At 35.9% G+C, this 15,710-nt stretch overlaps 1 protein-coding gene across 9 annotated transcripts in view; it reads left to right on the top strand.

Annotated features, from left to right (window-relative positions):
• The window catches only part of DMXL1 (Dmx like 1), a 79,120-nt gene that overhangs the window by 24,173 nt on the left and 39,237 nt on the right, over positions 1-15,710 (top strand). For all 9 annotated transcript variants that reach the window (XM_050329031.1, XM_050329029.1, XM_050329027.1 and 6 more), the window contains 12 exons: positions 176-344; positions 4,108-4,320; positions 4,843-5,096; positions 5,190-5,874; positions 6,407-6,528; positions 7,058-7,147; positions 7,459-7,561; positions 9,547-9,663; positions 10,829-11,053; positions 11,692-13,383; positions 13,962-14,072; positions 15,381-15,550. In XM_050329031.1, the coding sequence (XP_050184988.1) occupies positions 176-344; positions 4,108-4,320; positions 4,843-5,096; positions 5,190-5,874; positions 6,407-6,528; positions 7,058-7,147; positions 7,459-7,561; positions 9,547-9,663; positions 10,829-11,053; positions 11,692-13,383; positions 13,962-14,072; positions 15,381-15,550 (3,951 nt within the window). The remainder of the gene's footprint in view (positions 1-175; positions 345-4,107; positions 4,321-4,842; positions 5,097-5,189; positions 5,875-6,406; positions 6,529-7,057; positions 7,148-7,458; positions 7,562-9,546; positions 9,664-10,828; positions 11,054-11,691; positions 13,384-13,961; positions 14,073-15,380; positions 15,551-15,710) is intronic.

Here is a 15,710-nt window from a genome sequence, read left to right as displayed (position 1 = left end):
CTTTTTATTGCAGACACCACCCAAACAGTATAATTTTGCAAGAAACTCTACTAATTCTTTAAATTAGCTTTTAAACTGAGAAATACAACTCACTAGTTTCTAGTAAACCACTTACAGATGAAATCTGCTTTTTCTTTTTGAAAGGAATTAAAATGACACCTTATTCTTCATGCAGTTAAACCTGAGGCACTTCCGACGAGGAAGGAGGAGGTCAAGTGCTGTTGTAGCACATACTGGATATGCTCTGCATCAGCAAGATCCCCATGAAGTTCACAGAAACATCCCTCCTCATGCAAATGCCCTTTGTCACTTCCATATTGCTGCCAGCATCAACCCAGCCACAGGTAAGAGATGTGGTCAATCCTTGCTACAAAGTAAACTGCAATTTCTGTCATGTATGTGTTCTCTGTGGAAGCTTAAGAAATGTATTTGTACAGTATTTACATGATCATGCAAAATTGCTAGTATGTTTGTTTCATTTATATGTGAAAGAACCTTCTACAGTAACAAAATCATTTGAATAAATTTCCTGTCTTTCATTTTGTCATCTTTTAACTGAGATTCATAGTGGTTTAAGATGGGGTAAGATTAGTATTTGTAACTGGAGGTATAATTTACTGTGAATTGTGTGTGATATTGGGAGTGCACTGATAAAATGAAAAATTTCTAAGCTGATTTGAGTCAGTATATGGCACTAAGAGTGTGAAATAACCACATGTTCCAGTACCTCTTTTCTGTCTCTGAACAGAACAAAACACACCTTCATCTTACATTCCAGAAACTTTAGTACTGTCTAGCATTCAAACAACATGATAAGCATTGAGGAAACTCCTCTATAGTTGCTAATATTTCTGTCTTTATAATCTTTGTGTATGCTGAAAATGAAGTGCATGTCTACTTATTGCAAAACTGAATAAAAATGCAGTATTAAATGGGCTTTCATTAAGGTTTTACTGCTAGTACCTGGTTTTCTGTATCTAGACTTAAAGAACAAATATATTATGTAATTCTTAGTTTAAACTAGTTAAGCTCTGTCTTACAGTGTTTTAAAATTGTTCCTGCTGATCCTTGTTTGAAAGGCCAATTTTGATCCAAAGGCATTCATGATGAGTTCATATTTGTAGCTGTACAGTCTTTGGTATGATTGTAAAGAACAAGTGGTTTCCATTAAAATTGCTGTGCTAGGCAAAGCTGTAAACACTTTCTCCTCCAAGATTAACCTTCAGCATTTTTAGTATTGGTTCATTTGTTCATATTTTAACAGATAGGACTAGAATCACATCGAGCCTTCCAGAGAGAAACTTCTTTCAGTTTTCTCTTGTACCATCGGTGCTATCCTATGTCTACAGGAAAAGTCTCCAGTCATTACATATGTTACTACCCAGTTACATAGGGGAAAATTTCTTCAAAACTTCTTGGAGATTTGTAGTTTTATTCTGTACTTTCTCATCTGCAGATTGCACAAGGAGCTAGATAACCTTTTCATATGGCTAACACATAATCTTACGTACTCTTTCTTTTTTTTTGTATGTAGTCTTTTCTTATTATTTTTATACACAGCAGGTGTTTTAAACCCAGCCTGCCACCAGGCCCCATGCAGCCACTTGCTCACTCCCCTTCAGCAGGACTGGGGAGAGAATCAGAAGGGTGAAAGCCAGAAAACTCCTGATTTGATAAAGTTTAATAAGGAAAGCAAAACAAGATATTATTTCACTGCTTCCCATGGGCTAGCAGGTGTTCAGCCATCTCCAGGAGAACAGGGCTCCATCACATGTTAAGGGCTACTGGAGAAGACAAACACCATCACTCCTTACATCCTCCCTTCCTCCTTCCTCCTTCTTACCCCCACTTTTTGTGCTGAGCATGATGTCATGTGGTCTGAAATATCCCTTTGGTCATCTGTTCCAACTGTGTCCTCTCCTCACTTCCCATGCACCCTCAACTTCCTTGCCAGTGTGGGAGTACAGTAAGCAAAAAAGGCCTTGGGTCTATATAAGCACTAACATTACTCAGCAATAACCAGCAAAAACATCTCTATATTATCAACCCTGTGTTCAGCACAAATGCAAAACACAGTCCCATTCCAGCCACTGTGAAGATTAACTACCCTAGCCAAAACTATCCAATGCAACTAAATAAACTTTGATTGTGCTTTTAATAATTTCAAATTCACAGAAGCAGAATAAAAATAATTTTGAGAAAGATTGGAAAAATATTATCCTAGTTATTCAAAACTTGTCTTTGACCTTTTCAATCTTACATTCTTTTTGTATTATCTGTATTAATCTGTGTCTAAATACTGTCTTTTGGATCACTTGGTCTTTAACTCAGTTGACTGGAAGATAACAGGTTGTTCTTTACAGTAACTTTAACATTCTAGATCTTAATTTGAAGAAGTATATGTTCTTCCTCACAGTCAAGTCCTTAAGTATCTCAGTCTAATGAGATTTTCTAAGTAGGCCTTTTCGTTTGCCCTTTTGAAATTGGATTTAATCTGAAAACCTAATTGTATTTCCTTTCATTTAATTTAAAACAAATCAGTTTGTGATCTCTCACTTGAAAATTTACCCTTACTACAACATTTTAAAGTAGTTGATAAAAACTTAAGGCCAAAACAGCTTTGCATTTTGAAGAATAATGCTGTCACATATAAGAATAAATATAAAATTTCATATAGTATATGAAACTAATTTTCTTATAGTGACAATATCTTGAGAGGTGCTTTTATACGATGGTGGTATTTCAACAGATGTTCAGCCTGGGTGGAGTTCAGTGAAAAGAATAAACGGTAGTTACTACGACAGAATTGTCTCTAGGTAATTTCAGAAAAAGTTCTTCCATCCAAAGGCATTAGTATTTTTCTGGAAAGAGTGATTGTGATTTATGAAGCAAATAGAAATTCACCAGGGATAATGTTCAGAGCTGAACATCAGTTAGAAACTGGTAGTTTTGAGGTAGGAGAATGGGAAAAAAAAAAAGTGATTTCTTATCTGAAAATTTATCTTTTTAGTTCACCTTATTCAACTTTGTGTTCCAAAAAGGGGTCAACAGAATTTTTCACTCCAAGATCTGTTACTATCCATATGTATAATGCTGTTTTTGAGACTGGCATTGGCCTGTTTAGGAAGAAGACTGTGTTTCTTAAATGATCTGTGCTCCTCTTGCCCCCTTCACCTGCTTCATCCCCTTCCCATAGTAAAATTGCTGGTTCTCCTGGTAGTCCTTTTATCTGTGTTCTCTCAGTTATAATTTTTTTGGCTAGATGGGAGGATTAGTAATTCAAAGCTATCATTGTCTTTGATTAAAACCAACAGATTTTGCGTGAAAAGTAGTTTGTCTCCCAGGACATGGAATTTACGTAATGCTGCATAAATAGGGAACAGAAGGAGATGACAGTATAGATGGAGGTTTCTAGGCAGGAATACATGCCAGGTTGAGCTTTTAACATGTTGCTGTATCAGTTATTTGAGGAAATTTCAGTAAATCATCTACCTACCTTTTAGCCATGCTTAATTTAGATGATGTTACTCTGCAGCAGTCTGATCCTTGCTTCTGTCACACACGTTGTGATTACTGCTCTATTTTTTCACAGCAACATGGGGCACTGGTTACCATCAAAGTGCAATGTCAAATAACAGAATCTGTCAGAATTAGAAATTCTGGGGTTCTGTGATGGTGTTACAGAGGGTGACGTCTAGTCACTATTAGTTTTTGCTTGTGTAAGCCCATGGTCTTTGATTACAGTGTATATCTACTGCAGCATCCCTTGTGGACTAAATGTTGGAAATCATGCCTAAATTATTTGGTTCATACTGAGCTGTAGTAGCAAAAGACAAGGTAAATTAACCTCTATATACAGTGTTACATCAAGAAGATATAACCTTGCAGGGCCCTACTGTGATTGTAAGGTAAGCATAAAAAAGAACTTCTCTGTGAAACATCTGTTGTGATGACTAAAAACAGATCATGCTGGTGAAAGGAATGGCCAGTGGCAATACATTATGTGTATTTTTTTCATGATGAGTTTCTGCTTAAAAATAATTTTTTTAAATGATTTTTTGACCTAACTATGTAGCTTTAAAAAATGTCAACATCTTTTTCTGATAGATATCCCTCTACTCCCTTCTATCACATCCATGAGTCTTGGTGAAAATGAAGAAAAAAGCGGACCTTTTGTTGTGCACTGGCTAAACAATAAAGAACTTCATTTTACCTTATCCATGGAAGTGTTTTTGCAACAACTTAAAAGGAGTTTTGAACATCATTCTCCTGAGACTAATACTGAGGAATCTAATCAAATGGATGGCAGATCAGAAGAAGGTAGAAGTTACAGAGACATATACCATTTAGAAAAGTGGCTTTCATTTTAGAAAGTAGTTTGTAATGTTCCTTCAGGTGAAGTCAGAGGTGGGCAACTTGACATGGAATAATATTAAGGAAGCAGGTGCAATATTTTGAGTTAACTTCCTTTTATTTTTAGATATTAACATACACTTCATTTAAATAGCTCTACTCTGTAACAATATATTCAATTGATTTATATATTTTAGAACTTGGTGCTCATGTTCTGTCTATGCATGCAATAATTTGTATAAAATGTGGAAAAAAAAAATTTCAAATTAAGGTGCATTATAAACTATTTTGGTGTATCAGACATTGAAGTCAACTAGAGGATTTCTGGTTATAGTTTTCATTATTTTAGATTAGTTCTTTAATTTTAAAGTAGCTCTCATATGATTGTCTTATAAAAGACCTGAAAGGTGCTCCAATGCCTGAATTAACACCACTCGTTATAGTGCTGGTTTTGAATGTAATATATATTTATATATCTGTGTGTTCTAGAGGCTGATGAGAATGGGGATGAGCAAAAAGGAAACCAAGAAAAGAAGGAACTGAGCGATGAGAAAACTACTCCAGATTCAAGCCTTGTTCCTTTATCTTCTGCTATTATTGATCATGAAATTGAAGTTCTGCTCTCTGAATGGAGTAAAAATGCTGACATGCTATTCAGTATACATCCTATGGATGGTTCACTGCTGGTGTGGCATGTGGACTGGCTGGATGAATACCAGCCTGGCATGTTTCGCCAGGTGCAGGTACTTTATTTCTTCTGCATTATACAGTGTTACTCATGGAGAAGTGTGATGAAACAATAACTAATACTTACTCTTCCTTTCTTAAAATTCTAGGTGTCATTTGTTTCGAGAATTCCTGTTGCATTTCCAACGGGTGATGCCAACTCTCTTTGCAGAAGTGTAGTGATGTATGCTTGTACCAAAAATGTTGACTTAGCTATTCAACAAGGCAAACAAAAGCCTCCTGGCCTTACACGATCTTCATCTATGCTTATCTCTTCTGGACACAGTAAATCAACCAACAGTTTAAAACTAAGCATCTTCACACCTAATGTTATGATGATTTCCAAACATGCAGATGGGTCATTGAACCAGTGGCTAGTGAGTTTTGCTGAGGAATCTGCTTTTTCAACTGTACTCAGTATTTCACATAAATCCCGATATTGTGGTCACCGTTTTCATCTTAATGACTTGGCTTGCCACTCAGTATTACCACTGCTGCTTACAACCTCACATCACAATGCTCTAATTTCACCAGATGTTGAGAATGCAATACAGGCAAATGATTCCTTAAAGTCTCAGGAGTCACCAGTAAGACTTCAGAGTAGAGCCAATGCAGATGTGACATCCCAGGATCCCAATGCGGTTTACAGTGAACTTATTCTTTGGAGAGTAGATCCTGTTGGGCCTTTGTCCTTTTCTGGTGGAGTTTCTGAACTTGCCCGGATCAATTCTCTTCATATTTCAGCTTTTTCTAATGTTGCATGGCTGCCCACACTTATACCCAGCTATTGCCTTGGTGAGTTTTGTTTCCTGATCTGTGAAGTGTTTTAAAATAAAAGTAAATAACCTTATAATACTTTAAAATAGATAATATAGAAATACTTGAATGTAATGGAAAAAATGTTAAGTATGGGTCCTTCACAAAATTTTCAAGTTACTGATACTTGAAAATTCTTTATTCTTGTGTGAAGATTTACTGTGCTTTTCTGTCTTATTTTATGTATTTGATTTTTTAGGAGCTTATCCAATAAAGTTCTCAAATACTAGTGCATACTTCAGAGCATGTTGAACACTTAAAAGCTGAGTAAGATTTAACTCTAGTTTGCAGATGGGATTCTCATTTCCTTTAATATACTTTGATTTGGTTGCTGAGCACAGCATTAAACTTTGTAATTCTTGCTTGTGAATAGAAGTTAACAGGAGATATTTTCTATACTGGATTGTTTTTTGTACATAACTTCAAAATTACCTCTTGTCCAGAAAAACAAAAAAAGGAAGCAAGGTAATGTTTGAATAGTTGAACTCTTTTTACCTTCCTACTTTTTTAGGTGCATACTGTAATTCTCCAAGTGCCTGCTTTGTGGCTAGTGATGGACAGCATTTGAAATTATATCAAGCTGTAATAGATGCTAAGAAACTTTTGTGTGAGCTCTCCAATCCAGAAATTTCTGTAAGTGAAAAACCATCTCAATTTTTGCAACTTCATTCAGTCTCACTAGGCTCAAACATGTTGGTAACTAAACCAGTTGCTGAGGATTTCACAGGTGATTCTGCTTGTAAAAACAGATAAAACTTTTTTTAGCCGCTGCATATCATTTAATCTCAAACTCTGCATATTGAGGCAGGCCAGTGTTTGATTGGGAAATACCTCTGAAAGACATGCACTACAAGGAATAATACCTGTGTGTGTGCACATTCATCCTAAGGAAAAGCTGAGATGACATTGCAGCTTGGGGAAAGGACAATACGTTGCTAAATGTGGGGCTTTGCAGGTATTCTTGTCAGTTTTCAGCCATCCAGATCGTATGTGCTTTTTCTAAATGGGGAATATTACCTGTGTTCTTACTGAATCACAACCAGTGTATATTTAGTGGTTTAGTAACATTTGCATAATGATGTTGCACCTGCATGGCAGGCTGTGTCACAGAAATGCACAAAACTGAGTTAACAAGACCACCCCTCTGACTCTTTTTAAACAGAAGTATGTTGGTGAAGTTTTTAACATCATAAGTCAGCAATCTACGGCTCGCCCAGGGTGTATCATTGAACTGGATGCTATCACAGAACTTGTAAGATTTTTCTCCTATATTAATTTTTCACCATAATTAGCTTTTTAAAAAAGTGTTAACAGTAAACACAATACCTGCAGCTCTCTGTCAGGTAAAGATGAGGTATTTAAAGACTGCTTGTGACATATACTTGCTCTTGTTTTCAGTAGTACCTGTAAGTGAAGAGAGTGTGAGTAATGAAGGTGCATCTTCATCAGAAATCTTTCACTGATGTGCATAACTTATCAAGTTGAAAGCTCCCATGTTAGAGAGTGATCTTAAGCAGTACACTCCATAATGTTCACTTCTTGGGTGTGTTTTTACTTTCTTAGCATGGCCGGAAGACACAGTTATTCCATGTTTTTCAAGAAGACTTCATTTTAAATAACCAGGAGAAGGAAATGCCTGCAAAGAAGAACAATTTATCAGACTCTGGTAAAGAATTCTTTTTCATGGAACATTGAAATTTTCATTCCACAGAATAAAAAGAACTCGTTAAATAGGTTTTGTCATTTTAAGGTCAAATACCTTACTTTGAGATCTTCAGAAGAATATCTAGTCTAATGGAATTCATGGGTGTTTCACTTCCTCTGAGTTATGTACAACTAAATTTTAGATAAAGTAGTTTAAATCATGAGATACCTCTTATGTAGTGTATTAAGCAGTCCCTTGCTGATTCTGTCTTACATGAGGGGGAAGGGGTTTAAATGTGGAGCCCCTAGTTGTAGTGTATGACAGAGAAATCTTATTGTATCCAATCATGGTGAATGTTCAGCCTTTACATCAGCTAAATACTGCTTCTCAGGCTTTGCATGGTATGATAAGTGGCAGACCAAATAATTCCCCCTGACTAGAATACTGTGAGTAATGTGTGGATTTGTTGGTCTTGGGGCAGATCTGAGTTGCTGTGGAATAAATGGTTTGTTTTCCTTGGTGGAGTGGATCAGTGATTCTGTTAGACAAGTGTCACAGTTTTGTGTTGTTCTGTTCCATGAAATAGTGTGGGAAAAAGAGGGACGGAGTAAAATTTGTAATACTGGGGTCACCTGCAGTAGTAAAGGAAGTCTTAAATGAAAGGAAGCAAAGACATGGAAAAGTTTCAAAGGGACCAAGGAACATACTGCCTGAACTGTATATTCATAGTGATCATTTGTGAATTGGCTGTTTCTACTTGAGGAAAAGATTTAGAGCAGTGGAGATAATCCCAACCTTCAACAGAGTTCAAAAACTGCAAATAGGATGTTGAAATTAGGCACAAAATAGAGAACAAAAGGAAGTGTTACTCTACACATATTTGTGTGTTTACATCTTGAGTATGATACACAGAAAGGATTTAAAAAGAAATATGGAAGACGTTTGATCTTAGAAAAGACAACTGTATATATCTGTATGTGTTCTGAAGGCCTGCATGGATTGCTACCATGTAAGGAATTGGGCTAAATGGAAAACCGTAAATTAGCACTGGATCATTTGCATACATTCTAAAATGAAAGTATTTTCTAGTACTTTAAAGCCTTTTATTTTTTTTAAAAAAACACTCTTTCATCCTTAATAATGCATAAAGATATTTATCTCATGTTGTTTTTAAAAATAACAAATTAATTTTTTTCTGTAGTACCATAAGCACTACAATGTCAAACACACAGGGTAAATACAGCTTATTCTTGATCATGTGTTATGTAGATACACTCCTAAAGAAGGGTCAGGGAGGAAAGATGGTCTCTGAACTATTCCTTCTTAGTTCTAATGGGTTTATTTTGATACTAAGAAGGAAGATGTGCTGGGTACACCCTCCAGAAATGGGCTCCTATTGATAGTACAACTTATGTCCTCTTTTCTTGGTATGAAACTATAGTAAATTAATTCACAGGAAGAAGCATTGTATCTCCTGTGTGTTCCAGACTATGTGTAGGCCCAGTCTATATATAGTTGGTCTGGTGGGTTGTGACCAACAAGCTTAGCCATTAGACCAAGCTGTGGCTTCACAAACGTGGATGTGGCATTTCTTCTTTAGATACAATTTGTGTAATTTTCATACATGAAAGCCAAACCTCTGTAACTGTTACAGTTACCACTAACAGGTAGTTAAGAAACTGCGAGAGACAGACATGTAAAAGACAAAGCTCCAGAGCTGATAGTACATTCTGGGATAGTACATAGCTTTATACGGTAAAGTCAGCCAAATATGTCATCTCTAAAAGAAAACATTGACAATTCTTACATGAGTGTACCCATAATTGTAGTGGTTGTTGGTTGTGATAAAATACTGAGGAAACTAATGTGACAGTTGGATATAGTCAGACCATTGCATTTCAGTATTAGTTCTTGGTAGCTTAATGTGACTATTTGCTAGCCAGCAAAATTTAGCTCTGCTTTCAGGTGAATAACCCCTAAGATCTTCCTCTTCTCAATTTCATCAGGAAACCAGCAGAATGGATTCTCTGAAAAATTCTACTTAATAGTAATAGAATATACTCAAAGCCGCTCATTACTACATATGTGGCATTTACATTTGAAGTCAGTTCCTGTCTCAATAGGTAAGCCCTCTTTCTTGTAGTTTTCTTTTAAAAAGTAAGTTACTATCTAGTGAATATATCTGCTCTTCAGTGTATTCTGAATTGTATTTCATCTTTTTGAAAATAATCTGCAGTTGACTGCAAGCTTTTATCACTGCCCATTTTTTCTGGATTACTTATTCTTCAGAATGCTGAAGTTTTTGAGTTCAGCCTGAGCCCAGAGTTTGGTAATTTTTGTACATTTAAGGGCACATATATTTAACTGGGTTAAACTTATATAATATGGTCTAACTGTCAAGATGTTTTATTTCTCAAAAAATTTTTTTATGGAATTTTTGCATTTACACATGTTTTAAATTGGACCATGGTTTGAAGCATCTAAACATCAGTGATATAATTATAAACAACTTTGACATTTTGAAAGCTGCTGGTTCTCTTTCAAACTACCTCTAAAACTATAACATTTTGAAGTAAACAAAGGTATACTTCAGTAGTTTTCTGTTAACATTTAAAGATTTGAAGAAATCACATCTGAGATTCACTACTTACCAGAGGAATCTGTTACGATGCATGTTTCTGTCATTAAACTAAATTAGTATTTATTATTGCTTTGAAAGGCAGAAATAAGTATTACTGCAATTAATCTATAAAATAGTGAGATTTTATCATCTACTCAATGAGAATATATTACTGATACAGCTTATCACCAAATATGTTGGCTATTTGTGTTCCAAATCCATTCAACTTCAACTATTGAGTTTTATTAAAAAAAAGGGAAAAATTGTATTATAAACAATAAAATGAAACTTAATGAAACTTTTCAGAAAAATAACTTTCCCCAATTTTTAAGGTAAGACATGGATGTCTTCATTTAATTCTCTAGAGCTGCAGGTACTTTGTGCTCCTGGAAACCTTACTTTTAGTGGATAGCCACATACATAACTCTTTGTCTTCAGTTTTGGTCTTTCTGGTTGTAGTTTGATTGTTTTATAATTTCTCAGCAGTGGTAGAATCTCACAAGTGTTTAATCTGAGATGTGCTAGCATTTCTCTTTGAATATGAAAGAAAGTAAAATTTTAAAGTCATGTTCTATCAGTCTTTTTTTGAACTATTAAGGTGAGTAAAATTACTTCTTTAGTTAAAGGAAATTAATTTTTTTTTTTATTAACAATTCAAATTTTTTTAGATGAAAAGATTTGTTCAAATCCACCTGAAGAAGCAACACAAACAGAAGAATTATTTTCTTCACCTGATCCAGAGAAGATCCAGTCACCTTTTACTCAAAAGTATCGGGCCTGTAAAGCAAACCTCCAGAGCACCAGCCAGCTTACTCTGTCTTCCAGAATGGTGTATAGTCAAGAGTTGAGTATGCCAGAAGGAGTAGAGATAATAAGCGTAAAGCCGTCAGCAGGTTTGTAATTTTTTTTTAAAAAGGACTAAAATTAGGACTCCTTGGCTTTCTGACTTTAGTCTTAAAATAGAAACAAAGTAGTAGTAAGTTTGGTATTTATGTTAAAATGCCCGTAGGTGGATCCAAAAGGTTTGCTAAAACTGTTTCCCTAACTTTATGTCTTCATCCTGGAACTAATACAAAACTGAAGCTTTTCTTTAAGGTATAATATTTACTGAATTTCACATTCTTGCAATAAAACACACATTTTGTTTTGCAGTCATTCATGAAATTTTTTCTAGAATCTATAAATTTTAAGGTTTTCATCATTAGTCTTTCAGAAATATATTTACATTTTTAATGGAGGAATGTTTGATGGAAAAGCTAATATATAGTAATACTCATATTTAAATAATATACTTTTACTTTTTTGGTAAATAAAAGTGGTATTTGTGGTATTTGTCTCAGATTGGACAGTATTTTTGTCACATTGTCTTCTTTTTGAGGCCCTGTAAACAACCTCTTCTTGAGGAAGTAGTAATATTTTTTTAATTTCAGAATAATCATAAAATAAAGTGGTAGCTGTATAAAATCGTCTCTAGTTTTGTGCTTGCTTCTTAGTATTTCCCCCAGTGAAAGTGTATTTTATTGCATTTTAGGACATCTCAGTTCTTCTTCCATATATCCTGTTTGTCGTGCACCTTATCTGCTGGCTACTTCATGCTCTGATGGAAAAGTTCGATTCTGGAGATGCAGAGTTGTCACTGAATCATCAGCTTCTTCCATGCCGGAATATAGCACACATGGTGATGTTAAATATGTATGGGAAGAATGGCCATTACTGATTGAGGATGGACTTCCTAGCAGTAGTGCTATTAGTGTTCCAGGAAGGCCAACTGAAGTCAGCTGTGCACACACCAACAGATTAGCAGTAGCATACAAGCAGGTAGCATCTAAAAATAGCCATCAAGATTTTGTAATGCACGTTAGTATTTTTGAATGTGAGTCTACAGGAGGTTCTTCTTGGATTTTAGAACAGACTCTTAATTTAGATGAGATGGGCACCATGTTTGACTCTGGTGTTAGTATTGACAGCAATTTAGTGGCGTATAACCAACAGGACACTTCTCTGTCTCATGGTGGGAGCATTATACCCAGCACCAAGCACTTGGTACACTTAGACTGGATGTCTAGGGAAGATGGTTCACATATCCTGACAGTGGGAATTGGATCAAAACTTTATATGTTTGGTCAGCTCTCTGGGAAGAGGCAAGAACAAAATAGTAATGAGATCGTAGCAATCTCCCATAGTGGCAGCACTAAGGCTACAACCCTTTCTGGATTTGTTTTGCTGCGCTGTGTTGACTTGGTTTCATCTGTAGAAGGATCACCTCCTTTTCCTGTCTCCTTGTCTTGGGTGCGCGATGGCATTCTTGTAGTTGGAATGGATTGTGAAATGCATGTTTACTCCCAGTGGCAATCTCCTGCCAAGCAGGAGCTAGTTACTACAGATTCCTACAGTGGAAGTATGTCATGTATAACGAGCTTAATGAAACAAAGCCAGTCAGCTGCCTCAGGTCTGCATCCACCAAAGAGAACCTTGACCAGATCTATGACCAGCCTTGCACAGAAACTTAGTGGGAAAAGGTCTGCCTGTGATCTCTCAGTGGAAATGGAAGATTCTGGTCTTTTTGAAGCAGCTCATACGTTATCTCCAACTTTACCTCAGTACCATCCATATCAACTGCTAGAACTCATGGATCTCGGTAAAGTACGCAGAGCAAAAGCCATTCTGTCCCATTTGGTGAAGTGCATTGCTGGAGAAGTTGTTGCTATAAATGAATCTGAGCCTAATCATGATAAGAGGCTCAGATCTCTGACCATCAGTGCCAGTGGAAGTACTGCAAGAGATCCCAAAACGTTCAGCAAGGCGGAGACTACAGACTACATTGAAATAGATTCTGTTCCGCCATTGCCTTTGTATGCCCTGCTTGCTGCAGATGATGATTCATCTTATTCCTGTGCAGAGAAGACTACTAATCAAAATAGTCAAAATAAAAAAGATACACCCAATGACAATTATGAAAATCTCTTTCAAAATCCTGTTATAAATACAGATGATCTTGTTACATTTGATACAGATGAAGAGAGTATGAAACCAAAAGTCATTGATCTTTCTCAGTATAGCCCAACTTACTTTGGACCAGAACATGCTCAAGTTCTTTCTCGTCACTTGCTTCATTCAAGCTTACCAGGTCTGACTAGGATGGAGCAAATGTCGTTGCTGGCCTTGGCAGATACAATTGCTACTACCAGTACTGACATTGGAGAAAGCAGAGACAGAAGTCAAGGTAAGGGCTCTCTTCCAAGTTAAATGTACTACTGTGCTGCACAACCCTTTTGGAGAGTTTTTTCCTATTTTGGTATATTTTTATGGCTTACAGTTTTATTTCATAGTATATAGCCTGTGTTATTTATTATGCCATGACAGTATTTACTTTTTAACTAGTTTCAAAACTTAATGCTTTGATAAGAATCAAATATTGTTTTTCTAACTGTTAATGCCACTGCTAATCCATCAGTCCACACACCATGATTATTTTTAATTCACTTTTGAAGAGACAACTTACTTAATGACAAATATTTGTTGGACTGTGTAGAGAAATCGAGAAATAAACTTTGTGAGCGTTTTTTTTATGTGATAACACTTTTTCCGTTTTGTCCATTAAAGAGAACAAATAGCTTCAAAACTTTTTATATTTGAAATTTTCTTGTTTCCCTTCCCTTGAAGGGAAGAATTGTGAATTAAGCTATTATGTTTACAAATCTAAAGTGTTAGTAGTCACAAAATGTTATTTCTTCTTTTAAGACACACAATAGCTACTTTGAGTAGTTTCACTAAAGTATATGTAAAAATACTTATTTCCAGGTGGAGAAACTCTTGATGAATGTGGTTTAAAGTTTTTATTGGCTGTTCGGCTTCACACATTTCTCACAACTGCGCTTCCTCCTGTTCATCGAGCTCAGCTGCTTCACCAAGGTACCTGATGTGTTTTGTTAGATGAGTTGGTTTTGGTGATGTACATACGACTGGTGTGCTGTTGAGCCACCTTCACAGAATCATTGGGTTAATTTGTTGGGTTTAAAAAAAAAAAGAGAAATGTCCAATATGAATGAATGCCAGACCAGAAAACGTCTGTTTTATTTTTGGTCTTGGAACTGAAGTGGTTTCTTTTCTAACAAGTTTTTAATTTTGTTTTTTTTTTTCTTCTTCCCCAAATGAACTGGCTTTTCTATACTTCTAGTATCATATCATTCCGATAGCCTTCTGCAGGAATAAACAGTAGAAAGTAGTACATATTTACTTAGGTTTTTAGTGCCTGTTGGGAAAGGTATTTTGCAGACTGCTCGGACTTTAAATATTTCTGTATGCTTACTGTAATTACAGAGTGAGCTATTTCAAATATGGGTTTTTTTGTATGCTTTAACTGTTTTCATCCTGGTATTGCAGGCAATGGAACAAGGTGGATTTCATTAGTCATAATCAAATCTAAAGAACTGGCTGTAATTACTCTTTTAGCCACCATGACAATTAATGGCATTTTCTGTCTCATGGCCTGTCACCCCTCAGCAGAACCAGAGACTGGCATTTGGCCAGGATACTAGAGCAGAGCACTGCAGAGTTAGCTCTTTGATGAACTAATAGTAGTTGAGATACTTCTGCTCAGAAATTGGTGAGAGTGAGAAGTGCCTCCAGGGCACATGCAGAAGTGCAGTTCAGTGTGCCTCTCTACAAAGAAGCGTCTGGCTGTCACTAAAGTTACAGTTATTCATAACAGGCTATGTTGCTGCTTAATAATTGCTGTCTTCCTCATGACATTTTTTTATTTCAAGTTTTCTTTTGTATCTCTGTCCTCAAATGTGCTTTCTACTCTGATTATCTGAAACTTGGCATTTTCAAATCCAAGTCAAAGTAGTGAACTTACCTTTCAAAACTTTGAAGTATTTAATCATTACATTGCACTGACTGTTGTGGCTAATCTTAGTGCCACCGTTATCCATATATTTGAGGTTCAATAGCACAGTTCTTTGCAAACTTACATGAAGAGTTGGCAGATGAAAAATTGTTTTCACCTGTATGATGTTTTTTTATTATTAGATATGCAGCACTAACAAATGTTCTTACATTTCTGTTGCCTCATCAGTAATGCACTTATAAATGCAAAATAAAGGGTTTGATTTTTCTTCACTTCTCCCTTTCCCATCCCCTTGACTTCAGATTCTGGAATATATTATTAATGAATGTCTCTTAAATTTTTATTGTTTTTTTTAATGTGTTGTTATGCAGGGTTATCTACTAGTCATTTTGCCTGGGCGTTTCATTCAGTAGCGGAAGAAGAACTGCTGAGTATGCTCCCTGCAGTGCAGAAGGGAGATCCAACATGGTCAGAGCTCAGAGCTATGGGGATAGGATGGTGGGTTCGAAATATCCACAGCCTGCGAAAATGCATAGAAAAGGTAAACATAGCGTTCTGAAAAAAAATTACCAAACTCTTTTCAAACAGCTGTCCTCTGGTGTTTACCTTCTGTTTATGGGGTTTTAAAGTTTTAGATATATCAAGTGTTTCTGAAGGTTTCATGCTGTATTTTTTGTATGCATAGTTTATTGTATGAGTAT

Source organism: Myiozetetes cayanensis, unplaced genomic scaffold (genome assembly GCF_022539395.1).
Source record: "Myiozetetes cayanensis isolate MyiCay16 unplaced genomic scaffold, myiCay2020 scf4, whole genome shotgun sequence".
Classification (NCBI taxonomy): domain Eukaryota; kingdom Metazoa; phylum Chordata; class Aves; order Passeriformes; family Tyrannidae; genus Myiozetetes; species Myiozetetes cayanensis.
The sequence above is the reverse complement of the archived record's forward strand: the minus strand, read 5'-3'. Positions and strand labels throughout refer to the sequence as shown.